This window comes from Camelina sativa, chromosome 11 (genome assembly GCF_000633955.1).
Source record: "Camelina sativa cultivar DH55 chromosome 11, Cs, whole genome shotgun sequence".
NCBI lineage: Eukaryota > Viridiplantae > Streptophyta > Magnoliopsida > Brassicales > Brassicaceae > Camelina > Camelina sativa.
In genome coordinates, this window is record NC_025695.1 from 8,622,987 (window position 1) to 8,650,612 (window position 27,626).

General features: G+C 37.5%; 6 protein-coding genes across 7 annotated transcripts; 2 read left to right on the forward strand and 4 right to left on the reverse strand.

Annotated features, from left to right (window-relative positions):
* Positions 5,117–7,402, reverse strand: LOC104722431 (ATP-dependent Clp protease ATP-binding subunit CLPT1, chloroplastic). Its single transcript, XM_010440587.2, has 6 exons — positions 7,107–7,402; positions 6,971–7,006; positions 6,782–6,891; positions 5,811–5,990; positions 5,589–5,716; positions 5,117–5,505 (listed from the first exon to the last, which is right to left on the reverse strand). The coding sequence occupies exons 1-6, from the start codon at positions 7,343–7,345 to the stop codon at positions 5,461–5,463; spliced, it is 738 nt and encodes a 245-aa protein (XP_010438889.1). The 5' UTR covers positions 7,346–7,402; the 3' UTR covers positions 5,117–5,460.
* LOC104722432 (protein trichome birefringence-like 18) lies at positions 7,518–10,668 on the reverse strand. The gene is made up of 4 exons (XM_010440588.2): positions 10,427–10,668; positions 9,453–10,161; positions 8,667–8,941; positions 7,518–8,554 (listed from the first exon to the last, which is right to left on the reverse strand). Exons 2-4 carry the CDS (start codon positions 9,976–9,978, stop codon positions 7,733–7,735), a joined length of 1,623 nt encoding a protein of 540 aa, XP_010438890.1. The 5' UTR covers positions 9,979–10,161; positions 10,427–10,668; the 3' UTR covers positions 7,518–7,732.
* Positions 13,607–16,865, forward strand: LOC104722433 (phosphate transporter PHO1 homolog 4). Its single transcript, XM_010440589.1, has 11 exons — positions 13,607–14,313; positions 14,411–14,700; positions 14,785–14,856; positions 14,941–15,070; positions 15,169–15,289; positions 15,375–15,633; positions 15,727–15,831; positions 15,901–15,945; positions 16,025–16,456; positions 16,541–16,677; positions 16,766–16,865. Exons 1-11 carry the CDS (start codon positions 13,767–13,769, stop codon positions 16,863–16,865), a joined length of 2,238 nt encoding a protein of 745 aa, XP_010438891.1. The 5' UTR covers positions 13,607–13,766.
* LOC104722434 (peptidyl-prolyl cis-trans isomerase FKBP53-like) lies at positions 18,249–21,455 on the forward strand. The gene is made up of 11 exons (XM_010440590.2): positions 18,249–18,378; positions 18,485–18,558; positions 18,692–18,948; positions 19,054–19,193; positions 19,458–19,758; positions 19,863–19,988; positions 20,107–20,338; positions 20,628–20,715; positions 20,808–20,849; positions 20,936–20,984; positions 21,085–21,455. Exons 1-11 carry the CDS (start codon positions 18,366–18,368, stop codon positions 21,164–21,166), a joined length of 1,404 nt encoding a protein of 467 aa, XP_010438892.1. The 5' UTR covers positions 18,249–18,365; the 3' UTR covers positions 21,167–21,455.
* On the reverse strand, positions 21,773–22,877 carry LOC104722435. The gene is made up of 3 exons (XM_010440592.2): positions 22,396–22,877; positions 22,102–22,318; positions 21,773–22,014 (listed from the first exon to the last, which is right to left on the reverse strand). The coding sequence occupies exons 1-3, from the start codon at positions 22,765–22,767 to the stop codon at positions 21,923–21,925; spliced, it is 681 nt and encodes a 226-aa protein (XP_010438894.1). The 5' UTR covers positions 22,768–22,877; the 3' UTR covers positions 21,773–21,922.
* LOC104722436 (AT-hook motif nuclear-localized protein 3) lies at positions 24,724–27,283 on the reverse strand. Of its 2 annotated transcripts, none has more exons than XM_010440594.2 (5): positions 26,364–27,283; positions 25,919–25,986; positions 25,694–25,825; positions 25,419–25,580; positions 24,724–25,343 (listed from the first exon to the last, which is right to left on the reverse strand). In XM_010440594.2, exons 1-5 carry the CDS (start codon positions 26,839–26,841, stop codon positions 24,948–24,950), a joined length of 1,236 nt encoding a protein of 411 aa, XP_010438896.1. In that variant the 5' UTR covers positions 26,842–27,283; the 3' UTR covers positions 24,724–24,947. The 2 variants fall into 2 exon arrangements, with proteins under 2 accessions (XP_010438896.1, XP_010438895.1); XM_010440593.2 differs by having other exon boundaries at positions 25,919–26,004; positions 26,364–27,282.

Below are 27,626 nucleotides of genomic sequence, written 5' to 3' on the forward strand. Positions count from 1 at the left end.
TTTTTTTTTTTTTTTTTTTTGAAACAATAAAACTCAAAACCAAATATCAATAAGTTAGTAATCCTAAAAGAAAAATTGAAAGACAAGTAGTTCCTACCAGTGGGTTGCCTCCCACCAAGCGCTTGTTTTCAGTCAATAGCTTGACTGTGTTGAAGCTCAGGCATCCGGTGGATCGGAAAGTGGCAATGAATGCTGCCGAGAGGAATGTCTCATCATCCAAGGTGGTGTATAAGCTTTAGGTGTATGAGTTCTTCCAAGGATGTGAGGTCTGCCAAGGATGCTTCTCTTATGTCCTACAAAATCATCAACAGAAGAAACAAGCGCTCTACGATAATTTCGTGGCTCGGTTAACTGTAAAAAAAATTTTGTATCTTTGAAGGTCTTATTGATTATAGGAGGGAGATTAGGTGCAGAAGATGTGTACCTTGGCCTTACCTGTAGACTCTGGAGTGTGGAGTCCATCACAAAATTCATACTCAAACCTTCCACATTCAGTGTTATGTGTCCCTTCTGCACATCTATGATTGCACCAACTGTAGCCAAGAAAGATCTTTATAAGATGAGATGATCATTAGGCTCTTTATCATACTTCAGCACCACAAAGTTAGTGGGAATCATGAAGTTCCCAACCTTAATTGGAATATCCTCTAAGACACCTTCAGGAATTCTCTGAGATCTATCAGCTAAGATAAGAGATAATCTAGTTGGCTTGAATTCTGTCATCCCAAGTTTCACAGCAACAGAATGCAGCATCAAGTTAATACTAGAGCCTAGATCACAAAGTGAGTGAGAAAACCGTTCTGCAGAGATAGTGCAATCAATTACAAAGCTCCCAGGATCTGGTAATTTCTCTGTAGTCCTACACTGAATCATTGCACTCACTTTCTTAGAAACAACCACCTCTTGCTTCTTCTCTTTCTTTCTTTGACTAGGATGGTTTAACAGAATTGCACTAACATCTTTTGTAAGTAGTGCTCCTTCCCCAGGGCTCAAACCATTTGATACCATTCTTTTCACATACCGCTTAAGTCCAGGAGAAAACTTGACTGCATCAACTAAAGGTATCTCAATCATCACCTTGTCCATCATTGCCTTGCATCTAGCATCTTCAATCTCCTGCTTGGACCTTCTTTGCTTAGGAAAAGGAATCTTAGGCTTGTACACCCTCTCAACAGCTGCTGGAACCTAAGATTTTGCAGTTTCGGGTTCTGTCTGAGAGGGGTGTCGATCGACACCATCTGAAGTCGAGAGTTTGGTCAATTTCTCCCCTTGTTCTGCAGAAAAAAAATTTCATCACCACTTTCATCTCTCACTGATATGGCATTGCAAGCATGTTTGGGGTTTGTGTCACTTGCTTGCAATGCCATATCAGTGAGAGATGAAAGTGGTGATGAAATTTTTTTCTGCAGAACAAGGGGAGAAATTGACCAAACTCTCGACTTCAGATGATGGTGTCGATCGACACCTCCTGGGTGTCGGTCGACACCCCTCTCAGACAGAACCCGAAACTGCAAAATCTTAGGTTCCAGGGAGAAAACCCTCTTGCCTTTTAACAGACCCAGCAGTTTGTGTCACTCGACTCTCCAGCTTTTTAACATGAACATTCAGTGCATCAATCCTCCCAATAAGCTCATTGTAAACATTGTCGATTTTTCCATTGAATGTCACTGTCATATTCTCTTGTCCCTGAAGAAGCTGCTCAAGCATGGCCTCCATTCTACTCTCAGAAGGAGTTTGTGGAGGTGGAGACTGATAGGAAGAGTTCCCATAAATCCTTGTGAAGTTGTTCCCTTGTTGCTGCTTCTGAAAATCAGGCTTAGGAGTGTAGCCCAAAGAGTTTTCACTGTAAGTCTTGTTGCTTTGCTGATCACCGAATCTCTGACCCTGATTTCCATAGACAAAGTTGACATATGCTTCTTCATTCTCTTTCTCAAGTGGTGGCTCAAATGTCTCAATTTCATCAGCAAAGTGAACCGATTTCTTACCCACAAGAAGATTATGCACTGAATCTAGCTTAGCATTGACTGAAGCTAACTGGTTTGAATCAAATCCTCCATGCAATCTCTTCCTTTCAGCATCAGCTGTCTTAGTACTATTACTGGAAGCCAAATTCTCAATCAAAGCTTCAGCATCTTCAGGATATCTTGTCTTGAAATTTCCATGGCTTGCAGCATCCAAAGCCAACTGATACTCCCAGTCAATTCCTCTGAAAAAGATACTCAACAGCTGCACCTTTGAAAAACCATGGTGTGGAAAGTCCCTCTGATAGGCTTTGAATCTCACCCAAGCTGCCTTGAAAGCCTCATCTGGTATTTGTTTGAAGGAGGACAGCTTGACTCTCAACTCATCTGACATTGCATCATCATAGAAGTAGTTGAGGAAAGCCACCTTGACGTCATGCCAATTTGTCAATGATCCAGCTGGCAACTGTTTCAACCACTGAGATGCCTCTCCTACAAGTGAGTAAGGGAAGAGTTTGCAGAAGATGTAGTCCTCAGTCACTCCATTAGCCTTGATACTAGTCACCAGATCCTCAAAATGCTCAATGTGGTCCAAAGGCTTCTCATTGGGCAGGTTAGAGAAAGGTCTCTGCCCAACTAGTTGAAAGTAAGCAGGTTTCAACTCAAAATCATTCCTCTGAATGGAGGAGGAACAATAGCAGACCGGTTCTCATACACAAGATCAGCCCGGTTGTAGTCAGCAATGGTCCTGATCAAGTCTCGGTTGTTCTCCTGTCTTCGAACCGGATTGTTAATGTGGTTTGCAGCTCCATGTCCGTCTGCAGGAAGGGGGTGTCGATCGATACCTTGTTGGTGTCGATCGACACCATCGACAACAGCAGCTTGCTCGTCGCCAACAACAACTTCAGCAATTATGTTGCCCTCAGCATCAATCTTTCAGCCCTGCTCATTGCGCAAGTGTCCCTCTTTATCCCTCAAAGCACCATCCTCATCACGCATCAGAATGACTGTGTTAACCATCTTCAAGGATTTTGCTGCTTTTCTGTTCTCACGCTCAAGTTTTCCCAACTCTTGGTTTGAAAGATTCACAATAAGATCAGTCTTATTGCTCCTTGTGTGAGGTCTAGGAGGTATGCACCTGAAACACCAAAGAGAAGAAAAACAAAAACATGTTAGTTGAAAATAAAAAGAAAAATTTAGACAAAATCAAAAACTCAAATCTAATGGTAGATCAAAGAGTCCCCGGCAACGGCGCCAAAATTTGATAAGCTCAAATTAATCCCTAGAGTTACTCTCTCAAATTAAGAGATCACTGCAGTACTTAGGGGTCGAATTCCACAAAGACTCAAGTCTACACAATAAATTGTAGAATTTTTTAATTATGTTAAACATATTAATTTAAAATTGAAATAACAATGCAAAGTATTAAATAAAAGCTGTTGTAAATTCAGAAGATCAAAAAGCTAAGACTAGGGAATTTCTCAGGAAATTACAAATTATTAAATCAAGAAATAATTAGGATTCAAGCAATTAATAACAGATCTAGAACTCTAAACACCTTTGTAAAATAAATCAGTTCTCACTGCAAAAATTATCTAAATTTAAAACCAGAAAATCCAAATCTCTTTACAAAATTCTAGGTAATAAATCAGCTTTAAAAATAAGGTTTAGATTGTTCACAAAATCACTAAATCAAATCTCTTTGCAAGAAGTAATTTTGCTCATCAATGGTTTAATCAGGAAAACAATTATATTCTCATATCAATTTATTTCCCTAAGATAATAATTTTAGGTGATCAATCAAGAATTATTGTGAAGAACAACCAAGGATGAAGATCATAAAAGATTAAGAACCCTAAAAATCACAGATCTAATAAGTCATAAAAACCCTATGAAAAACCCTAAACCTAACAAGCAAATTACTCAGACATGTTTAATGAAGAACAAAACATAATTCTGAATAATAAGCAATTGAAATTAAAAGAATAAAAGGGAGTTCAAGAATTCTTCTTCTACAAAGCAGATTTCTCTCTCTCCAAAGCTCTCAAAATCTCACAGGGTTGCAGGAAAATAAAACTTGCTAAAAAATAACTTAAGGGTTTGCAAAACCTTAAAATACTATTTATATGTCCTAAAACACGTCAGGGACTTGTGTTGCAAATATGGAAATTTTTGGCTGAATTTGTGAAACTTCCAAAACTTGATTCTCTCTGATTCTCTCGTTGGCTAAACACAGTGTCGATCGACACTCCGTCTTTGTTCTGACTCCAAGTTCGTTTCTTCGGGATTAATGCTCCAAAATGATCCAAATTGCTCTACTTTGCTCCATCCATGCTAAAATCTTAGAAAACCTGTAAAGACGCAAAAACATTCTAGAAGACAAATCAAAAGACTCTAAAAAACTCTTTATATTATGGTTAAAAACCACAAAAACCATGATACATGAACGCATTAATTAATGTCGGCATGTTGCATATTACTTATCTTTATTTTATTTTTTTTTGTTTTCTTTCACCCTCGCATGCAGATTGTGTGTTGTAGCGACATCAGATTCTCTCAGCTTACAAAGTGTAAGATATCTCCATGTGACTCGGACTGGATGGATTCACTTAAACCTTTTCTTGCAAATACTCCGAAACTAAAGTCTCTTACAATTGAATATGTACGTATATCCCTCACCATGGACTTAACTGTATATATAAAAAAATACTAACGTGAGTTACAATGCTTTTAATGTATTAAAACGTATTGTTGTTGTTTTACAGAGATCAACCTATGAACCCGCTATCGCATCTGCTACGTGGACTCAAAGGGGCTCTTATCCCGAATGCTTGGATTCAAGCCTGGAGAAGTTTGAGTTAAATAGACTACAAAGGAAGAGAAGAAGAGAAAGAATTGGTGAGATTCATCCTATACTACTCCGAGTGTTTAAAGACGGCGACAATCTATCTGGGAACAAGCTTAGACCCTCTAAACAAAGACAACATAATGGAGGAGCTGCGTGCTTTGCGTAGATATTCTGAACCATGTCGGCTTCTGTTCGAATCTACGCAAACAATTGGAAATTAACGACTTTTTGACCATTGAAATCACAGTTTACTTCTACTGCAAACTTTTTTTTTTTTAATCAATTCAGTATAATTTCAGTCCAGCTCAAGAAAAAACAGAATGCACAGCATAAATAGAAAGAAAACAAGGAGTCAATCATCACTCGACAGATGTGGAATTATGCATGTTGATCCCTTTTAGTGACATAAAACCATCCGAGAATCAAAGCACTATTCCAGAGTTTGTATATTGTGATAATACAAAAAAGCTAAACGAAACTAACAACAAACAAGTACTGAAAGTGAATGCTAATGAAGCCCTGCAAATGTCTTAGCTCGATAAAGTGATTCCTTCTAGAGAGTGGTCTTTTGCCGAATCTTTAATCAAAGAGTTGCTTTTGCTACTCCATATACAGTTACAGAAGCTTTGCTGATTGATATAAACCTCATCACTATTGACCTTGTTTCTTGAAGCTCAAATCGACATCTTCATTCATCTGCAGCCAACAAAACGCTCGAATAGTTGTGACTTTGAGAAAGCTTTTCTATCCTGTTGGATTCAAGGGTTTTCAAAACTTACCGATTTCTCAACTTCTTTGGCTTTATCTTCGTTGAACCCGAGCTTCTCCAAAATCTGGCGGGCTGCTGAATCCTTTTGAGACCAAATCCCCAGAAGCAAGTATGCCGTGGTTAGTTCACCATCCACAGCTAATGAACAAACAGTTTCAGTTAGATATACAATATAATGGATAGGAAACAACGAGGATCAGACAAATATTAAGAAGGTGTTGTTTATGCACACCAGATTTATTCTTCTCATCAATGGCCCAGGCAATGGCCTTTTGAGCTGGCTCAGTTAGAGGAGGATGCTCTGGGCTGAAAAAGTACATGTCTGATTTACCTAGCAGGCTTATCGTCTCATCTCGCACCTTAAAAAGTGTGACTCCATTCCCCCTGAGGAACTTAGCAACTGTGCTAGTGCCTGAAATGAGAAAAAGAGACTATAACAAGGTTAATAAACGTCAGTAAATCACAGAATGTCACCATAACTGCCTTTTGAATAACAGAACTAAGAGCTGTGGAATGTAAAGGTCTATTTCTGATGACTCTACCCAATTCAATTCCCCTTGCTTGTTTTTCAACAAGAAACAGATACGCATTCCACAACTGAAGTACTGAACATAACGTTTCAGTTTTTTCTTTGTGGTTAAGTTACAAAAAGATAGTAGCAAAATCTCATCCCACATGGATTTTGTTTTTATAGGAACAAACAGAGCCAAAACTTAAAAGCTCAGAATCAGTTAAGCAGGTGAACTGAAGCACAAAGTGAGACAGAGAAATCTTTACCAGCATTATCTTATACAGTTCTCTTAAAACAAAATGTAAGACTTTCAGTTTCCTGTTTTCACTTTTGACAATAAAAATTCTCCTCTAACAAGCAATATAAGTCATTCCACAACTGAATAAACAGAATAACGTTGTTAATGAATAAGAGAAGCAAAAACATTTCCCATAGGAACACCCAATCATTGAAACCCTCGCTTATACATATGTTAGATTAAGTAAGCTCAGATGACTTGAAGCACACACTTAGGCTAAAGCAATCTTCCCAGAGCCTATTACTGTAAACAACTAACTCCTCGAAACGAAATCCAAGCTTTGAACAATGACAAAACATATATATATATATATATCACCCAGAAACCAGAATCTGAACTAGACGACGCAGTAACCAAAAAGCTGAAGCAAATACAAGTCTCAGGAATCACAAACCTTCGACTAAGATACCCATGAGAATGGCTTCAGTCCCTGTGCTTGGATACTTGAGCTTCCTAGCCTCCAATTCCCCCATTGCAAGTGATTTTATAGCTCTCGCTGACCATCTAAAAACGAAACAGATAAACCTCCCATCAAAACAATTCAAACCTAGAATTGTGGATACGTAGTTTCGTGTGAACTCACTTTGGGATCTTATCTGAAGAACCATTCTCCGGTTGCCTGAAAAAAAATTCAACCTTACAACCCTAAGCTTCCAATTTCCGTGGTAAAGAAAAAAACCCAGAAAAATATAAAGATGTATGCCAAATCAAAAACTCACGCAGTTGGGACGTTTAAGACTGTGCTGGCCGAGGTCAAGCACCTGTGCTTGGAGACGAAGCTGCGTCGCGACGGTTGTGTCACCAGAAGCTTCTTACCTAACAGAGAAGAAGTAAGCGGAATCGGAGAAGAAGAAGAAGAAGAAGAAGACGAAGAGGAGAAAGATCCGTTTTGTCTGGAAACAAAGATCCGAGGATTAGAGAGCGTCAATGGGATAAACGATAGCGTGTACGACGCCATTTTCACTCTGAAGTTGAATCAAAGCTCTTGGGTGAGAGAGTGGTAGAGAGATAGACGACTATTACAGACCAAACTGTTTTTGCAAATCAACCCCTCAATTTTACATAAGTTATAACATTTCGACTAGTATGAATATAATAACCTCAACTCATAACTCCAAACTCCATTTAAGTAAAAAAAAAATATAACTTTCAATCTCAAGAAGTATAGTGGAACATATATGATCTGAAACAATCCTAATCCTAACTCACCCTGGCTGGCAAACAAATCTACAAGTGAGTTTTATAATATTCGGTTTATCAGTAGTAATCAAGAATCAGATTCATAGTGTATATAAGTCATGTAGTGTAGTATTTTGCTCTCTCAGCCTTGACTTTTCAAACCAAGTCAAGTTGATGAGCTTTTCCTTTTCATGCCTTCCAAGTCTCTCCTTATCAGTTCCAATACCATTTCGTTCCATGTATCGACCGGACCTGGCATGCACCAGTGCAAGCAGTCCTGAGGCGGAGGCCGTCCATCTGGTCCCCTTTTAGTGATCTTGTTCGGGTCAGGGTTCCTGTACGGACCAGGATGACCATCGTGGCGATATCCAAATGCCTCTGTAATATCCATCAGCTTTAATTTTGGCTTCAAGTTATCTGCGACTGTATCCACGGCTTGGTTATATCCCGTCGCCTGCTTCTCGTGCATTATCTCTGTGAATCCGTTTTTCACTAGTTTCCCCGAAACGATGGGTTCTTCTTTCCCGGTGCATGAACCACCTGTGTTCCAAGCACCACCCTCGTAGTGATCAGGTGAGAATGTTCTCACAATGGTCAAACCGCTGTAGTTCGGGTGTGTAGCCATGGACTTAAGGATTGTTTCAACTGATATTCCGAATGCATCCACGTTATTGACTTTCATTGGTTTTGATTTGTCTGGCCACCATAATTGGCCTCCCACAATCTCGTCTTTCAATATGTAGACAGACTGCTTTGCAAACCAGTGCCCTGATGACAGGACAACCACGTCGAATTTCGGGATAGCTTCCATTATGCGCTCATCAGGAAGATCCAGCTTTAGTTTTGTGACACCTTCAGGAGCATAATCGAATTTTTCGTTGAACTGATGGACCAGCCAAGATGACCATATACGGGCAATCATTACTGATGATTTCTTAAAATACCACCTCTGCATCTTTCGGCTCCCTCGATTGACTGGTGTTTCAACCTGAAAACAGCAACCTACGTACGTTTATATAATATACACGTTCATGAAGCTGAATAAAGTAACACAATAGATCTTTTATACTGGTTTTTTCACCAATATTTGAATTACTTGCCTGCCAAAGAAGGCACAACATGGACTCCATCTGATTTCGAGCTACTGAATCTCCTATAAAGGCTAGTGTCTTGTGACTCATTAATTCAAGAAATTTCCTGGCATCAAACCGAGGAAGGTCACACTGAGACGGTTTCCATCTCCAATTCTCATATCCCTTGTCAGGTCTTCCATTGCCCTGGCAGTTCTGCATCTGCGTCAGGACAGGGCAAGAGTTGTTTGTGTACAGAGGTCCCCCAGGGTCATAAAACCAACTACCTTGATACAAATCACACTCTACAAACAATCAAAGAATTGAGTAAGCCATAAACTCATAATAGTTATATAAAACGTGGAACAGCTAGAATCCTGAGAAGCAAGGAAAACTGACAAGAACAAAGCTATGAAACCACATTTCTTACTCCAATTCACCAAAACATAGAGAACTCTCAACCAAATGCCCTAAGAAAGCCTATAAAGTTCAAATCCTAGAACAATATGCTCAGACCACCTTTTCAGAGCCCAGAACTCACTATCTGCTCCCTAACCAACTGAAAAACTCTTAATCTGCTACATTCAGTCCTTGGCTAGAATAGATACACTAGCCTATAGCTAAGAGTTAAGCCGCTGAACTTCTTTAGTACTGTCACAAACACAAGCCTTTTGCCATAGAAATGCAAAACTCAATGTATAACATTCCCTTACCCGTTTCTTTGTTTATATCAAATTAAGCTACCATAAATCAAGATGTTCCAAATAGGCGAAATGCTACGTAAATTGGATCTAGAGTGTTTAAAGAGAACAGTACCAGGTTCTGAAGACGCAGTTTCAGAGGAGTCATCATCATGTGGAGGAGCTGATGATGAACTTGGAGTTTCTTCAGCCTTGGTGTCATTGGCTTCACCTTCATCTGACGGAACATTAATCTTCTCAGTTGTATCCAAAGAAACCTTTTCCTCTTTTTCTTGTGTCAAAGGTTGTTTCTCCACCTGCCTACCACTATCGAAATCTGGAGGTGGCAAGTTTTTGCTAACGTCACCTGGTGAGCCTGAGCTAGAATCAGGAGTCGGATTGCTATCAAACGCATTGATGTCGCTACTCTTCTGAAGGCCTTTTACAGTATGGTTGCTCAAAATCAAAGGAACTTCAACCTGTTCAGGAGTCCCAAATCCATAAAACACGCCACCGACTGAAGAACCGTTTGGATACGAAAGACGAAGCAACAATCCGAAAACAAAAAACGAAGCCAATCCGCCTATGGCAATGGCAGTAGTAGACACCCTCCGAGGGAATCCAGCGGCGAATATAGAATTCCTAGGAGAACCAAAAGCCATGGCTAACCCCCCTTAAGATACCCAGAACAAAGAAGAACAGAGCCTCTCTATAGGTGATGATAAGCCACTACTATCACCATTCCTTCAAACAAAAATGTGTATTCTTCAGTAACCATGCAAAATCCTCCCACTGAACTAAAGCGCAATAGATCTCCTCTTCTTCAGGATCGAAAACACTGAAATCTGGAAAAGTAACTCAATCAAAATCAAAATCATCGATCTTAATAGATTTAAACTCAATCTAATAAAGGTAACTTTTGTGAAACATTCCATCTAATTGCACAAATCAGGAATCAAAATCCAGAAAATAATGTGAATACAACTCAGATTCAGCTCCCAAAAAAGCATTACGTATGCTTCACCGTCAGATTATTCACAAGATTCATCTTCATCACGACGAGAGAATAGATCCAAAAACGAACAAAGAACAAAAGAGAAACTAAGGTACCTTGAAACACCGAGTCACCAGAAAAATAGCAAATGATCTGAAGATCTTCCTTGTTCGTCTTGTTCGTTAAGCGAGCTCGTCGCTCAGAAGAAGAAGATTCACAAGAAATCAACAACAGTGAAGAATAGTAACAAAAAAAAATTAAACAAAAAAGGTTAGTTATATATAATTAAAGTCTTTAAACCAAGTTTTAATTAATTAATTATCTCCCCTCCGGAAATAATTAAGGGAGCACGAAATCGATTTTTTTAATCATTTGTTTTCTTCTTTCGGAGCCATTAACGCCGTCCGTGTGTGTGAATGAATTGTGATCTAAGCGATCGAGACGGCGCGTAGACAACCACGCGTCATATGTTAAGTTACCATACTACCCATTCGTGTTGTTACCTCCAAAGAGGTCAACACCGCATGCGTAGTTTTCGAATTTTTGCCGATATCGTTCTTCGTAAACGGGTACGAGTAATCATATATATAAACGTAAAATGTAATGAACCAACCAACCAGAAAAAAAAAAACTTAATTTATTGATGAATATTGCAGCATTGCATTTCTTAATACAATTTCATCATAACAGACAAAAAAAAATGACTTGAAAAAATAGCTTCAATTTTGGAGGTCTCCAAAACTAGGCATAAAGTTTTGATCGATCAGCGCGACAGCAAAAACCATATACTACAACCTAACATGATGATGATGACTAATACACCGGTGGGGATTGCCATAAATTTTATGAGATCTGCTGATTCCATTTTGTTTCTCTTAAAAGGCCACGATTTATTTATTTTTTTTACTCGTGTTTTCTTCTTCTTTTTTACATACGTATAGTTGCTAACTATACCTATATACTGTATATCTATTTTCAAATACAACTCATCTATTAAATTTTTAGGTTTTACATTTGGTCACTAAAGAATGATTAACTAGCAAAAATGGAAACTTTACATTTAGTCATTAAGGAGAATAAACTAGGAAAAATGGAAATGTTTACTATATTACGAATTTACCATACTTTATTGATCCTCATATAAACACATACGTACACAAGCATCTAATGGTTTAGGGCTACTACAATAGTTTACCATTTTTTATTTCAATACATTCTAAATTTTCAATTTGTATATATTTAGTTCATCTTCTTTCTTACCTTAACACTTCTCTTGCGCCCTAAATGCGAAATTGCTTTTAGTAAACATAATATTATAAGATTGTTTTTGATGGGCTGGACTTTTTTATGATTTGAGAATTGATTCGTAAATGTTCGACTAAGTTATCCAAGAATAACATATTTGATGAGTGCATTTGTGAGCGGAATTATAGTTCGTGCTAGTCAATCGAGACGGCACGTAGTTTCCAAGGTCAACAACGGCACATGTGTAGATGTCGAATTTGTGATATCAGATCAAGTTTTGTTCATTGTTATTGCCTTATTGGGTAACGACCATCGATGAGTTGTTTCGTGATAATACATAGTTTTATTTTCTTTTTGAGTAGTAACTACTTCATACGTACCTTCATTAATCCAAGTAGTAACTTGAGGCTGAAACCCCTACAACAGTAGTGCCTCCATAACGAGTAGTAGGTGATTATATTAATTTTTTTACATATGTATATATGCATAGTACTGATTTAAGGCCAACACAGTAACTTGACATTTGATTTCAGAACATTCTGAAACTTTGATATTTTAGGACTTCTTGCTTACAAATAAAAAAAAGGAAGAAAGAAGAAATGGTCACTCACAAAAACTCTTACTGTGCTGTCTGTGAACGAATTATAGATTCTGCTAGTTAATGTAGGACATGTAGTTACTAGTTTCTACTCCTAGTAGCACAGGTATATATTATTTGAATAATTGCTACTAAACCAACTGTTTGTAAATCTATACGTTATGCACATAATCCCCGTTTAAATATTAAAACTATGTCCAATCGGTTGAAAAAGTCAACCAAGCTAGCTAGAAAACAAGTTTTTAAAACCTTTTAATTCGCTCATAACTCTTTTTTAAGAATTTTTTTTAATCAAAAATATTCAAAAGTCGGTCACTAGTTATTAAACTTCTTTTTATTTGTGTGTACTTGTTCTTATTTTTTTGACAACCGACATGCATTCCATTCATTAAAATAAAGTTCTATGATCCCTTCCCGAATCAAATATGGATTGGTGATCTTTTTAGATATAAATATACTCATTTATTTACCTACGTATAAGATAAGTAAATTGGACTCGCTTCTGAACGGATGCACAATAATAGACGACAATATACATGATGAGATTCCTTTTTTTTTTTGTCAACTAATGTAGAAGATATTACACATCGCTTAATTTTCAGGTGATGACAAACCAGAGAATCTCCTAAAAGAGATAAGGTTACGAGTTACGAGTATATAATTTTACGCGCTTAAACACCCCATTCATTCATTGACCAAAACTAAATCTTATACAGCTTCGTTTCTATATTCTCAAGTGGACGTTGATATGTCATATATATACATGTATTTAATTAGCACATTGACATTTGACTAACATATTTAGTAAGCTCATTGACATGTCACATGCAGGGTTGATTCTAAAAATATCGAGAGTCCTAATCGAAATACAGAACAGGCCTTATTTTTTTAATGGAACTATAATCAAACTTCTAGTTATAGCAACATTTTTATTGGTAATGGAAAATTACTGAACTAATGAGTAATGAAACGTGCATGGTTAGTTAAACGTTATCTGTTTCTTTTTCTTTTCTTTTTTTTCATAATTTTCTATAAAATTTACAACCTATACACCTAACTAATACATCATGTATGTCTTTCTTTTCTTTTTTCATACAATGCATTTTTTTTAGTGTGAATTATTGGTCTAAAACATATCAAATATAATGTTTTGTAAACTTGAGTGTGTCGCTGAGGCCTGAGAATATATTATCCTATCATAAATAATTAAATATGGTGCATATGGAGCTATCTTTTGTGGATCTATGTGTTAACAGTTAGTTAGATCAGATCAATTGATATCATTTGTAATGATGTAACAAGACCAAAATAAAATCATAGTTAATATTTTTTGGGAGTTTTGACTTTTGATTGTTTAATTGTGGAGGAAAACAAATTCATGTAATTTGTTGGCTAAGTTAAGACTTAAGACCTGGTCTACCTCTCTAAAACAAACCTTTCAGCATCACTCAAACCCCAAAAGTCAAAAACTCGAGTATCCTTTTTTCCATTTTTGTTCCAAAGACAGAAAAGATTCTTAAATTGAGACTCTCACTGTACACACTTCGACATCTAAGAGACAAATTGAATAAACAAAAAAGGTTCTGAAAATTGTGAAGAAGAGAAAACGAAGAATGAGATTTGGAAAGGAGTTTGTGTCTCAAATGATCCCAGAATGGCAAGAAGCTTACATAGATTACGCACACCTCAAAACCATTCTTCAAGACATCCAAGCTTCCAGGAAGAATTCAGATTCCAATAGCCAGAACACTCCTTCCTTCGCACGCAACCTAACCAGACGGTACAACCGCGACACCTCGGTCTTTGAGAATCACGACATTGTCGTCAACACTGTGATACGGGACGAAGAAGAGCTCGAGACGACGACGACGACGACCTACGAGACTACGTTTTTGAAGGCCGGGGAAGCAGGTGGAGACTTTGAGGTTACCTTCTTTAGAACCCTAGATCGAGAATTCAACAAGGTGAATAACTTTTACAGGCTGAAAGTGGAGACAGCGAGGAATGAGGCTCTGGCTTTGAACAAACAGATGGATGCTTTGATTGCTTTCAGACACAAAGTTATGGATGTAAAGAAACCTTCTGTCTTTGATTCAGTTTCAGTAGACATCAATGGCTTAGCTTCTGAGGTTGGATCATCTTCCAAGTCTAGAGAACACAGTAAGTGAGTTTCAATTCTCACTTCCTGTTTTAATTTCAGTTTTTTTGCTTTGTGGAGATTAATTTTTTTATAAATCTTAATGTTTTGATTAATCAGGAGTAGCGTTAGCTGATCTAATGAGGAACGATGATGACACATCGAAAGAGAGTATTCTTGAGCGCATCAGGATGAACAAGACTCGAGAAATTACTCCTCTGTCCGCAATAAAAACCATCCTCAAGGTCCGTAAGCAGGACGAGCTCAAATTCACAAGAGAGAATCTCAAGGAAGTCGAGAAGCGACTTCAGATAGCGTTCATTGAGTTCTATCAGAAGCTTCGACATCTTAAAAATTACAGCTTCTTGAACGCTTCTGCTGTTTCCAAGATCATGAAGAAGTATGATAAGGTACTTAACATTATTTTGACAAGCTTTTTTTTTAGTGACATTTACCCAAGTTTAATATAATGGTTGATATGTTCTCCTCTTTAGATAGCCAAACGAAATGCTGCGAAACTGTATATGGAAATGGTGGATAGGTCTTACCTCAGTAGCTCCGATGAAGTAAGCATATTTAAGTTTTTTTATAATACAACTTATTCTTCTTCTATCTACAAAAAATGCAACTTGAGCTTTGACGATGTGCAGGTTCATCAACATTTGCTTAAAGTTGAGTCTATTTTCATTGAACACTTCTCCAATTCAAACCGGAGGCAAGGGATGAGCCTCTTAAGACCAAAAATAAACAAAGAACGTCATCTTATAACGTTTTCCACCGGTATACATAGAAACACTACAATATCAAATCTTTGACATGTATTGTCAAGACTAGTTCATCATTTTGTTCTGTTTTCTGTTTTGTGTTGTTTTTTCTAGGCTTCTTTTTTGGCTGTGGTGTATCTCTCATAGTAGCTCTTGGTTTGATCATCCATGCCCGTAATATCATGGGAACACTGGGACAAAGAACTTATATGGAAACAATGTTCCCTCTTTATAGGTCAGTGAAACGACCATATACAAACCAAACACTTCCTCTGTAACATTCTTGAGAAGATATATATATATATACATTTCATTTGCAGGTTCTTTGGGTTTGTAGTTTTGCACATGATCATGTACGCTGCTAATATTTACTTCTGGAGGCGATACCGTGTGAATTACTCCTTCATCTTTGGATTCAAACAAGGAACTGAACTTGGTTACAGACATGTTCTACTTCTCAGCTTTGGTCTTGGTACACTTTCTTTGTGTGCTGTCTTAGTAAACCTTGACATGGAAATGGATGCTGAAACAAAAGACTACAGAACAGTCACCGAACTTGTTCCCCTCTTTCTCCTCGTCGTAAGTTCCTTCTCTATCTCTCTCTCTCATTACAATTCACAACTTAATCCTTAATTTGCGTTTGATTGAGATCTGTTCCTCTGCACATTACAGCTAGTGATCGCCATTGTTCTCTGCCCCTTAAACATTTTGTATCGGTCCAGCCGATACTTCTTCCTCGCAGTCCTGTTCCGCTGCATCGCTGCACCATTTTACACGGTACCAACAACAACTTCTGATACTCATTTGAACCAAATCACATTAAATAAAATGTTACCATTCTTGCAGGTGAATCTTCCGGACTTTTTCTTGGCAGATCAGCTAACAAGCCAGGTCTGAGAAGATTAAATACTCCAAAACTCGTTCCATACTTATTTTGATTGAGGACTTCTGATTTAAATAATCAATGCAGGTACAAGCTCTGAGGAGTCTAGAGTTCTACATGTGTTACTATGGATTTGGAGATTTCAGACACAGAAGACGAAACACGTGCACATCAAACATTGGATTCACAACATTCTACTTCATCGTTGCCGTCATACCTTACTGGTTACGACTTCTTCAGTGCATTCGAAGAATAATAGAAGAAAAAGATCTGTGTCATGGGTACAATGCCATCAAGTATCTCTTAACCATCATCGCAGCTTGTCTCAGAACAGCTTACACTCTAAACAGAGGAACCACATGGAACATCACAGCTTGGGTATTCTCGGGAGTTGCAACGTTTTACGGAACTTATTGGGACATTGTAGTTGACTGGGGATTGCTTCAAAGAGGATGTAAAAACAGTTTCTTGAGAGACAAGCTTCTTGTTCCTCACAAAACCGTGTACTACGCTGCAATGGTGAGAGCTAACAACAATATCCTCTGTTTTTGTCTTTTCTCTCTTAACATTATTGTGAAGAGTGTAGCTTCATGTACTTGGCAGGTCCTGAATGTTTTGTTGAGGCTAGTGTGGCTGCAAACAGTATTGAATCTGAAATTCTCTTTCTTGCATAGAGAAACTATGGTGGCCCTTCTGGCTTGCCTTGAGATCATACGCAGAGGTATCTGGAGCTTCTTCAGGTAAGCTTCAAACACTGAGAAAACGTGTTTTCGGTGGATCTACATCTACACACAATTAAAATTAAATTTTGTTTTTGTTTTTGATTAGGCTGGAGAATGAGCATTTGAACAACGTTGGGAGATACAGAGCGTTCAAAACTGTACCGTTACCGTTCAACTACGAGGAAGACGGAGATCATAACAATTAGCTGCTTCCCAAGAAATACTTGGTCTTGAATACCCTTTAACAAAAAAAAAAAAAAAAAAAAAAAAAAAAAAAAAAAAAAANCCAAAATACCTTTGATACAAACACTTGACCTAACTTGGTTAAAGAATACAACAAAACGCAGAAGAAAAAGGACACTCGTACCCGTTTGCACACTACCCCTTCAGATTTTGACAAGATAAGCATCATGTCATTCTAGTGTCATTAGGTCTCGATTGTTTTGATAGGGTTGTTTGTTGCGTTTTGGTTAAGAAATTGAATTCTTTCAAAAAAAGTCTTGTTGTAAAATGTAAAATTGAAAATTATTATTATTACTTTATAGTTTCTTTCATGTTTTTTTTGGTCGGAAAAAGGGGTTACACCCCTGAATTTATTAAACAAAAAACAAAATGAAACAACAAACTACACTCGCAACAAACGTGGGAGCGCAATCCTGCGAACATCATCGAAAAGCACAGAAGTAACCACATCAACTCTGGACTCAAACAAGTGAAAACCCGGAGGCAATGTGAAAACATAGTTAGCCAAACTATCCGCCAAACGGTTCGCTTCCCTATACACGTGAGAAATGCGTACTATCCAGTCACGCGACATCAAGCCATACCACAAATGTACTAGGAAGGACAAAATTTGTGAATCATTGATCCATGTCGTTAAAAAACCTACCACTATCTCGAAGTCTATCTCCAGTTCCACCCGCCTATACCGTCTTTCCCAAGCCACATACAACCCATAATACGCCCCCATAACTCTGCTAATGGTGCTGAACATATACCGATGTTCAACAAGAATCCCACACACCAGTTGCCGTCGTGATCCCGTACAATCCCGCCCGCCGCAACTAACCCCGAGTTCCCACGAGACGCCCCATCCGTGTTCAGCTTTACCCAACCCTCCCCAGGTGGTTTCCACTTAATCAGTCGTTCTTCCCTACCAGCTGGATTCGGATCTCCCAAAAGAGCTGAATGTGCTCGAGTAACCTCATGTCCCATCTCTATCAAAAATGTCACTCTGTCCCGACAACCACCTGGTGTGTTAAGCCACCACTTTCCATATACGAGTGAAAAACTTCTCCATGTCTTGTCGGAGTGCCTTATTGCGAATAAGGAGCCAATATGCGGATTTAACTATAAAGTTTCTATCATGTTACCGAATCTCTAAATTGGACTTAAAATTATTTAATAGTGGAAGTGTTAAATAAACCCAAAATTATAGTATTTTTCAATATTTATCGTTTTGTCCAAAAAAATAAAGTATCTTTTTGAGACCAATGATGGGCTTGAATGGATCTTTAAGGTTTGTGAAGGCCCAAAGATGATAGCGCGTTTGGGTAAAAGCGTCGAAATATCTGGAAACCGCTTAAATTAAATCTCTCTGATATTATAAAGGCTCGCCTGCACAAAACCTTCGATTAGGGTTTAAGTCTTCCTCATAACAAAAGTTGCCGCTTCGATTCCTAGGAGTTCATCGTCGTCTAGCTGAAATGGGTTTCTGGGGTTAGTTAGTTTCTCTCTTCTCAATGTGTTCTTTGATTTGATTTTGAGATTTTCGCTTACAATACGGTTCTTGGGTTCTGATTATGTGCTCTTAACATATATGCAGGACTTGAAGTGAAACCTGGGAAACCTCAACCTTACAATCCCAAAAACGAACAAGGAAAGATTCACGTCACACAGGTACTATAATCTTGTTCCTTGTTCCTTTTAAATCGTTAAAGTTGGAACTAATTTTGTATCTTTGTGTAGACTTAGTTGTGAGAGTCGGAAAGTGTTGTTGATATGTATGTTTTTTGCTATTGTTATTATTCAGGCAACACTAGGTTCTGGTTTTGCCAAAGAGAAGAGTGTGATTCAGTGTTCCATAGGAGACAAGGCTCCTGTTTTCTTGTGCTCACTGTTGCCAAACAAGATTGAATGCTGCCCTCTGAATCTCGAGTTTGACGATGATGATGAGCCTATCGAGTTCTCTGTGACTGGTGACAGAAGTATTTACCTGTCTGGATTCTTGGAGTATTATGATGAGGATGAGGATCAAGATGATTATGAGGAGGATGAAGATGATGGTTCGTATCCTTTTTTTTAATTGTTTCTAGCTTCCTTTGCAAAATGATTCTTTCTTGTTTTAAATTATTTTCCCATTCTTTCTTAAAGTTTTCATTGCGACTATAGTAGAGATGGTGTTGAAATCGGTGAATCTGAGTCGGACTATTCATGTGAATATGATAGTGAAGAGGATCAGTTGGATAAATTTGAAGACTTCCTTGATACCAGTCTTGAAATGTATCGGAATGCTTCTGCCCCAAAGAGTGGAGGTACTTTTTCTTACAGAGATGCTTATCAGATATGAATAGTATCTTAGTACTTCTCGTTTAGCTTCTTTTTTGCTTGAATCGTCCCTCTTGTCTTATTGCTACAAGGTTTCAAAAAGATGATTTAGCTTTTCAATCGTATATCTGTAAACTTGAACTGGGTGGCTCCAGGGTGCAGATCCGCTTCTACATTTGTGTTTAATAGTCATATTGACATATGATATGTACTTTTTCTGTTGATATAACTCTTAATAATTTCTTTGCTAGTTGTAATTGAGGAGATTGAAGATGAAGAGAAACCTGCCAAAGATAGTAAGACAAAACGAACCAAGAAGAGTCAAGCTAGCGAAGCTGAGAATGCAAAGAAACAAATCGTCCCCGTTGAGAGTGCCCATGTTCCAGTTCTGGAAAGCGAAGATGAGGATGAAGACGGTTTACCTATTCCCAAAGGAGAAGCATCTGAACCAGAGAATAAGTCGGGTGAGAAGATGGACTTAGATAATGAAGAACAAGGTAGCAACAAGAAAAGGAAGGCCAAGGCTCCTGAGCAAGATGGTGGACTAGAAAGGTACTTTTCTCTTTGATCTCTGCTCACTCTAAAGATATTGTGAACATATTTTTTATTAGAAAAAATATGGTGGGGATATGAAATTGTTTCAAAATCTATTTCAGTGGAAACAAGAGCAAAAAGAAGAAAAATCAGAAAGAAAAGAAGAAAGAGGAAAATGCCTCAGAGGCTGATGAACAAGTTCAGACTGGAAATGTGCTCAAAAAGCAGGAAACAAGCCAAGTTTCTCAGTAAGTAGATATTTAAATGATTAGGATACACGTAAAGAAGGCTTTATATATCTACAACGATTCTTTCAAACCTTTTCTCGACTAACAAATTTCTGTGCTCCTTATGGTATTATTGCAGGGGTGAAAGCTCCCAGACCCCAACTAAATCTGCTGAGAAGAAAAACAAGAAGAAGAAAAAGAACTCAAGTCAGGAAGCTACTACGGAGAATAACACCATTTCTAGTAGTGCTGAGAAGCAAACCCAAGTGGACTCCAAGTCTTCTCAAGTACGGACACACCCAAATGGGCTCAAAATTGAAGAGTTGAGCATGGGCAAGCCAAACGGAAAGAGAGCTGATCCTGGAAAACAGGTATGCACACTTATAGTCAGACATTTGCATACATGATATTAGATGATTGCTGCAATGTCATATATAGATTATGCAACAACATGGTAGTGTGATAAGAATGTGGGTATTTAGAGAATTGGCATCGGATATGAAGTGAGCAAACTATAACCCCTATCCACATTAGATAGGGAAGTGAACAAACTAATGCCCCTAAGAGCACCCAAACCACTAATTAGTGGTGAAGTCTACCCTATTGTCTTTGTGTGTGTTCAAATTTTTTTGGAGCTCATTCTATTGTCTCTGAGTGCAGGTTTTTGTCCGCTATATTGGAAAGCTTCAAAAGAATGGGAAGATTTTCGATTCCAACATTGGAAAATCACCTTTTAAGTTCCGTCTAGGTTTGTGTTTATAACTGGATTCAAAAATAAGAGCTTTGGAAATTGGTTGTGTGACTGGTACTTGATGCTAATGTGTTTGTTGTAACACGCAGGTGTTGGACAAGTCATTAAGGGATGGGATGTTGGCGTTAATGGTAACCTAATTTCTTACTTGTTTTCTTCACTCTGTTCAACTGTAAAATCATGTCGTTTTGATCACATGTTTTTTTGAATTTCACAGGCATGCGTGTTGGTGACAAAAGAAGGCTTACAATTCCTCCATCAATGGGGTAAATCATTTTGAATTTATCTTCTTTTTCTTTTCCTTTGTGATTGTGATGTTATGTTTGAACATATAATGGGATGAAAACATTATTTTCTGGCTTACAGGTATGGTACGAAAGGTTCTGCTCCTCAGATTCCTCCTAACGCTTGGCTGTCGTTTGAAGTCGAACTGGTTAATGTTCAATAAAACTTCCTTGAATTCATAGAAACCTTTCAAAGATTGAATCCATGATGGGAGATATGTGAAAGGCGTTGTAGCTGCCAAAGAATGAATCTTTTCTCTCTAACTCTTGCTCTTTTTAAAATGATTTGTGGTTTCCATCAGACAATAACATTTGTTACAAGTTTTGGTGTTCTGTTTCCTTGCTTCATTGTTTTCCTATTCCAGATATCTTTTCCCGACCTATTTACAATTGTGTAAAAACCATAACTGGAATCGTATCAGACTGGTTCCATACTAGATCTGATTTTTACTATATTATTCACAAACCAAATACAAGTTGTTTAAAAATTTAACTAAATTCTGGATTAAACACCTCAATTAAAAAACGAAGCATATCCATCAAATGATTCATATGTGGAAGTCTCTCTCAATGGGTCTCTTACGTCAAATCAAAGTTACGAACGAACTTGTCATTTTGGTACCGTCAGAAAAGACTTTGACTGGTTTCTTGTTCTGCAATCTTTTGACCCATTTTTTGTTTTTTTACATGTTAACATTGATGATCCTCAAGACGTCACTATCGAAAGAGTGCCAAAAAAAAAAAAAAAAAACAACTTGAACTACAAATTATAACCAACAGAGATATACTAGAGTTTCAGAACAAAGATTGATTACATAAACAAGATTTATCATCCTTTTCTTAACTAAGAAACTACCTCAATAGGATTCATAGAGTTCTCTACTATTCTAAACGCAATAAAACCACAACATAGTACTCCTTTAACCATGATTCTCTGAAAGAGACAAGCTTAAGTTCTTCTCAATAGCAGAACTGACCTTCTTCAATATCTTTTGCCACTCTGTCTCCTCCCCTGTTTCACACATTTTCAATTAATCGTTACATGTAAACTTTTTTAATTACAAGACAAAAGAAAGATGTTAATTTTAAGTATTAGTACCTTGGATACATGCTTCTCCAGTAAGCTTCCTTCTAGCTTCTTTCAAGAACGAAACCACTATAGGATTCATTCTGTTATCATCCGCTCTAAGACAAATGTCTCCAACTTTTGCAGATGTGACTTGGTTAGCCCAAGGACCTTGTTTCCAGAAAACTTTGAAACTGCACCCACACACTTCGCTCCCTTCCTCGTCACGTTCATGCTTCGTTCTCTCAACCTACGCACAAAGAATAAACCGGATCAAGATTCTTTCAAAAACATTTAAACACCGGGACTACTAATTTCAAGACTCACCGTGACGACGATGGCGTCGTAGAACTTGACGTCGCCGGTGACGGAAGGGAACGTGGCGCAGACCTTGGTTCCATCAGTGACAGTGGGACACTCAGTGTCTTGCATCTGAACAGAACAAGCTCGAAACCTCTCTTCAAACTCTTGAACCTCGTCGGAGCTCTTGAAATCGTCCGACGGGTAAAACTCGTCGTAGTCACAAGTGAACCCGTTGAAGCTAATCAAGAGAGCGTCGCACATCTCCGCAACCTCAACGGCGTAACAAGCTTCGTCCTCCGGTGACCGGAACTCTAGTTCCGGCCAGTTTTCGTCACACCATTCGACGTCATCAGCGAAATCTCCGGATATCTTCGTCGGACTACTCTGATAAGACATTGGAGAGATGTGAATCTTCTTTAAAAGTGATTGAAGCGTAGTGAAGAAGACTGAAGAGTCGATGAGGCCATGCAATGAGAGTTAAAGCTAACTTTATAGAAGAAGAGCCAAAGGAGCATCTCTGTAAAAAAGTAAATTTCTCTGTTAGCTCTCTACCAGTCAAAATACTCTTAAAAATTACGTTTTTATCCCTTTTCCAATTGGTAGTTTTTAATCTGTGAATCCAAAGTTATCTTTTTGACTGTTTATATTATAATTTCCTAAGTTTTTTTAGAAGATAACACCAAAAGTTTGGATATTTCACAAAAGATAATTATCACAAGTTATCTTATTATACAAAGTTTGGTTCTAAAAATTAGTAACTCACCGAATCATGACACATGTTAATTTTAACGATTAAATATCAAAGTTAAAAACTCACCAGATCGTAACACGTGTCAGTTTTAATGATTACATATTCATTATTGAATAATATGTTATTTAATTAATTATTTACCAAATAATCATGAAATCCAAAAGTTTGTATCACTTATGTTTATTTGGTATAATAAAAATAAAACTTATCCTAAAGATGAGTTAAAACTTAAAACCAAATTTAAATAAGAGAAGGAAAACCTATTTTATGCATACATTTTAAAATGAAAAATTAATTTCAATCCTCAATTCTTGGTTTCTTCCGTTGATCATCAATTGGTTTTTGACGTTCGTCCCGTTTTTTGCGTTTGGTTCCACAATTGACATCGTTCGAATTTGTCTAAACACATAATGGTTAATATATTGTATTTAAAAAACATAACAAATCATAAAATATAATACTCCCTCCGTTTCAAAATATTAGATGTTTTGAGTAAAACACACAAATTAATAAATGAACACTTTAAAAAAGTTTAACCAATCACAAACAAGACTGCATAATATAAAGTATTAAACTAATCTAAAAGTTACATAGAAACTTGAAAACATCCTATATTATGAAACAAAAAAACTTCTCTAAACATTCTATATTATGAAACGGAAGGAGTACATACATTTACCTTTCTTTCTTCTATAATCTCCGAGACTGTAAAAATTTGATATAATGCATCAAAATCATACTTATTAACTTGAATCTCGAATAAATAAGTATTTCCAACATTTGAATGGACACATGTGGGAACGTCTTCTAACTCTTGTCTGTTTATAATATTTACATAGTACTATCTTTACCGTATATGCTACATCAGTTTTATATTCATTTAATTTTGATAATTTCAGTAATTGAAACTTTAACTCACGTTTTAAGACTCTTAACTATACTTTTGGTATAACATACTTAGTTGTGGAGTCAATTTGAAAAGTCATTTATCATATTCTAAAGAATAAGAAAACTAAGGCTATACATATTTGATCAAATATGGCTTTCAACTTTCTTAAAAGCGACAACATCCATTATCAAAACAAACACGTCCGAACCAAATTCAAAGCCTCGTTCGAATACCAATGTAAGCTATATAAACAATAAACAAACGCTTAAATCAAAAATTTTTATACCTTATCTTTTGCTTTGGTTTGTCAAGAATGAATTCATCCATCCGAAGAAGAATTTGAGAAAGAAATCACAAAGAAACATCAACCACTTGTCACCATGTAAATGCCCTTTTCGATTACTGTTTTGAGTCTTTTTCTCTTCAGAAACTTCTTTCAAGTTCCTTCTTATAGATCTAACATTCTTGCAATATATGTAGAGAATGAAACAAGAAAAAACAAACATGGGAGTAAAAAAAAACATGGGGAGTTAATGGGGGTGAGAGAAAAAAGAAACATGAGTTGGTGGGAAGTTACCGCACTAAATCACTAATCATCAATTAACACAGAATGTATTTAAACCGATATCGTTAACTTAACCAGAATGTATTTTCAATGTGATAACTTATTGAGTCAAAAGCATATCTATTTGAAGAAAAAAGTAAAACTGGAGGAAGCAAAGTGATAATAACTTTTCTTGAAAGAGAGTTTTGCAATCGTAAATCTTGTTTTTTCTAACATGGGGATACTACAACAATCACAAGTAGAGGGAGAGAGAACCTAAAGATAGCAGTATCTAAACATTCTGTGTTAAAAACAATCAACCAAAATCTGAAAACTCCATCATCCATCACCCTAACAAATCCGTGAAAAAGAAACCGTTTAGGATCATCAGATCAGCTCGGTATCTCGTTGTCAGATTGGCTATCGCCTCCGAATTCTTCCTCATCACCTTCTAACTCATCGTCATCTTCTTCGTCTTCCTCGCCTTCCTCTTCTCCTCCATCTCCTCCTGCTCCCCCTACTGGGATGGAACTGAAAGGATCCTTGACGTGGTTAACCGAGTTTGTGTAGTAACTGTGAACCGCATTCGTTGTGTTTGCATGCGTGTATGAAGTAGTTGGTGCAGGAAGAGCAACGGAATTGTTAAGTCTCTCGAACCTCGCTTTCCTTTCTTCTGCTGTGATGTTAAAGGAGATTGAAGATGGTTGAGCTCCGAATCTTTGCCGTCTTTCTTTTGCTAGCTCCAGCTGTGACTGCTCTTGACCCGCTACAAATGTCCCTACCATTACCTGTTGTAGTAAACCGATGTCAATACATTACTCATGTTCCGAGACCACACAAGGTCGGTGGAGATATGAACTAACCTGGACAGGACCAGCAGCAAGAAAGAGACCAGCGAGTCCTCCACCAAAGACACGACCATCTGGTCCTGCGAGACAAACACTCATGCCACCAGCTCTACTTCGAGTTCCTCCAGAGTCATTTTGCATAAACGAACCCGTCAAAGAGAGAATCTCAAAACGACCCTGATCACAAACCCAAAAACGTTTCAAGGAAACCAAATACAGAGAAGGAAACCAAATACAGAGAGGTGCATTCTTTATTTATACAAGACGAGAGAAGAAAAGAGCATTTGTACCTCATAAGTTAGAGTACCACCGGATGTCATAGACTGACGAAGCGTAACATTAGAGATAGGACCATTAGCTGAAAGGATACAGATAGCACGAGATCCTTGCTGAGAGAATGTCATTATCTTCATTGTCACATCCTGCACAAATCCAAATGTCAAGAGATCAGCTTAATCATACCTCTCCGGCGTATACAACCACATCACCAATGAATATTCAGAAAGAAAACATACCTCTCCGGCATTGACTGTCAGCACATGAGGTGTAAAGTTGGCACCAACGAAATCTGCAGTTCCTGCACCTGCGATATTGGTATCAACTGAATCCAGGGAGATGTCAATATCAAAGCTGGGAGACAACAAATCACTAAAGACTTAAACTGGCAGACACATAATTAAACTAACACAAGTATGTACTTTTTGATCTAGAAAACAAACACAAGACCATGGCATCTTTCTACTAATCCTCAAGATATTGGGAAATGTTGTGATATGCATATCGTAATCTAGTTCCACTAAAGACGTAGCCTTTATGACTTCTGACACAAAAGTTACCAACATCGTACAAGTCGAAGCCGCATAGATCCAGATGAGTCGGCATAACTAACAAAACTGCTAAACACATGTAATTTTATTAACGGACAACAATCGAAGGTTCCAAAGAGAACATAATACGTACCAGGACTTCTATCGAATTGGAACATTTGAGACTTCTTGAGCCATCGATTAGACTTGCCACGTCCTCTGCCTCTTCCTCGTTTCCTTGGAGGGAACTCCGACGTCAACGGAACGGAGGACGAGATTGGCATCGGGGAAAGAGTCACGGCGAGAGTCCCATCGGGATTATACTTTCTCGGCCTACCTCTCCTCTTTTTCAGCTGCTCAGAGGAAGCGTTCTCCGCCGGCATTGTTAAGCTAAACTGAGGAGCCGCATTATCAGCAACGGTTCCTCCTGCAAGGGAGGAGGTGGCGGCGGAGGAGACAGTGGTGGGTGGGCCCAAAAACGGGTTAGGGTTATCGGGTCGTGGTGGTGGGTCCATTGAGTAACCACCACCATCAGAAGAAGCAGCAGCAGCTTCATGATGTTGCTTCAAGCCGAAACTGCTGCTAGTGATGTTATGGTTGTTGATGATATTGGTTCCTTCTCTCTCTTCCATCCGGACATAAGATCAAGTGATTCTGTTGGGAGAGAGATTCCGACAAATCAGTAGGTAGAGATCCTCCCTTTGGAATCTTTATTATGATCACGAAAGATTCAAGATTGGTTTCTTGAAAGCTTCTTCTTGAAGTTCAAGATTCAGAAGTACTGAGTGACACAATAAAACACGAAAGATGAGATTTTTAATATTTTGGAGGAAAAAAATAAACACAGATCAATAGAAGAAGCTAAACTAAAGAAGAAAAAAACAGAGCTTCCATGGAGGAATGAATCTTAATTTCAGAAAATTCGACCTAAATCAAACATAATTACAAGCAAATGAGAAAGATCTAATTTTTATTTTATTTTTTTCAAAGGGGGGTGGTTTAAGTTGGGGGAGAAATTTCTTAACGAGTTGCAAGGGTGAAAATTAGGGTTTTGGCAAGAAATGGAAAGAGAAAAAAACAAAATAAAAATAAATAATGGGGATATTATTATAACAAAATTTTATTATATGTAGAAAAAGAAAGAGAGAGAGAAATTAGGGAAAATGTAACTGTAGGTTTGAATAAAAAAATCAAAGACTTAATTCGAATTCCTGGTTAAAGGACGAAAACTAATCCGGTTTAGTAATCTTATTTTGATATCACAACGTTAAGCTACAATTAATTTTGTAATTTGGTTATGGATACCAGGATAACCAAACAAACTGGTTTTTGTATTTATATTTTTGGTCAACGAAAATGGTTTTTGTATATAGTAAGTAAATCATTTTTGGGATTTTAAAATAGGAAAAATAAAAAG

Excerpts from the sequence above, each read along its gene's own strand:
- LOC104722431 (XM_010440587.2), bottom strand. The coding sequence starts at position 7,345 with ATGGCGTCGTACACGCTATCGTTTATCCCATTGACGCTCTCTAATCCT. Across the intron at positions 7,007-7,106 it reads GTCTTAAACGTCCCAACTGC|GCAACCGGAGAATGGTTCTT; the intron begins GTGAGTTTTTGA and ends ATTTTTTTTCAG. Across the intron at positions 5,506-5,588 it reads CCAAAGAAGTTGAGAAATCG|ATGAATGAAGATGTCGATTT; the intron begins GTAAGTTTTGAA and ends TGTTGGCTGCAG.
- LOC104722432 (XM_010440588.2), bottom strand. The coding sequence starts at position 9,978 with ATGGCTTTTGGTTCTCCTAGGAATTCTATATTCGCCGCTGGATTCCCT. Across the intron at positions 8,942-9,452 it reads AACTGCGTCTTCAGAACCTG|AGTGTGATTTGTATCAAGGT; the intron begins GTACTGTTCTCT and ends GATTGTTTGTAG. Across the intron at positions 8,555-8,666 it reads TGTTGTGCCTTCTTTGGCAG|GTTGAAACACCAGTCAATCG; the intron begins GCAAGTAATTCA and ends TGCTGTTTTCAG.
- LOC104722433 (XM_010440589.1), top strand. The coding sequence starts at position 13,767 with ATGAGATTTGGAAAGGAGTTTGTGTCTCAAATGATCCCAGAATGGCAA. Across the intron at positions 15,290-15,374 it reads ACAATGTTCCCTCTTTATAG|GTTCTTTGGGTTTGTAGTTT; the intron begins GTCAGTGAAACG and ends TTTCATTTGCAG. Across the intron at positions 16,457-16,540 it reads CCGTGTACTACGCTGCAATG|GTCCTGAATGTTTTGTTGAG; the intron begins GTGAGAGCTAAC and ends TGTACTTGGCAG.
- LOC104722434 (XM_010440590.2), top strand. Across the intron at positions 18,559-18,691 it reads GAAAGATTCACGTCACACAG|GCAACACTAGGTTCTGGTTT; the intron begins GTACTATAATCT and ends GTTATTATTCAG. Across the intron at positions 20,850-20,935 it reads ATGGGATGTTGGCGTTAATG|GCATGCGTGTTGGTGACAAA; the intron begins GTAACCTAATTT and ends TGAATTTCACAG.
- LOC104722435 (XM_010440592.2), bottom strand. The coding sequence starts at position 22,767 with ATGTCTTATCAGAGTAGTCCGACGAAGATATCCGGAGATTTCGCTGAT. Across the intron at positions 22,319-22,395 it reads ACGACGCCATCGTCGTCACG|GTTGAGAGAACGAAGCATGA; the intron begins GTGAGTCTTGAA and ends CTTTGTGCGTAG. Across the intron at positions 22,015-22,101 it reads TGGAGAAGCATGTATCCAAG|GGGAGGAGACAGAGTGGCAA; the intron begins GTACTAATACTT and ends TGTGTGAAACAG.
- LOC104722436 (XM_010440593.2), bottom strand. The coding sequence starts at position 26,841 with ATGGAAGAGAGAGAAGGAACCAATATCATCAACAACCATAACATCACT. Across the intron at positions 26,005-26,363 it reads CCAATTCGATAGAAGTCCTG|TTGATACCAATATCGCAGGT; the intron begins GTACGTATTATG and ends CCCTGGATTCAG. Across the intron at positions 25,581-25,693 it reads GTGGTACTCTAACTTATGAG|GGTCGTTTTGAGATTCTCTC; the intron begins GTACAAATGCTC and ends GTTTGTGATCAG.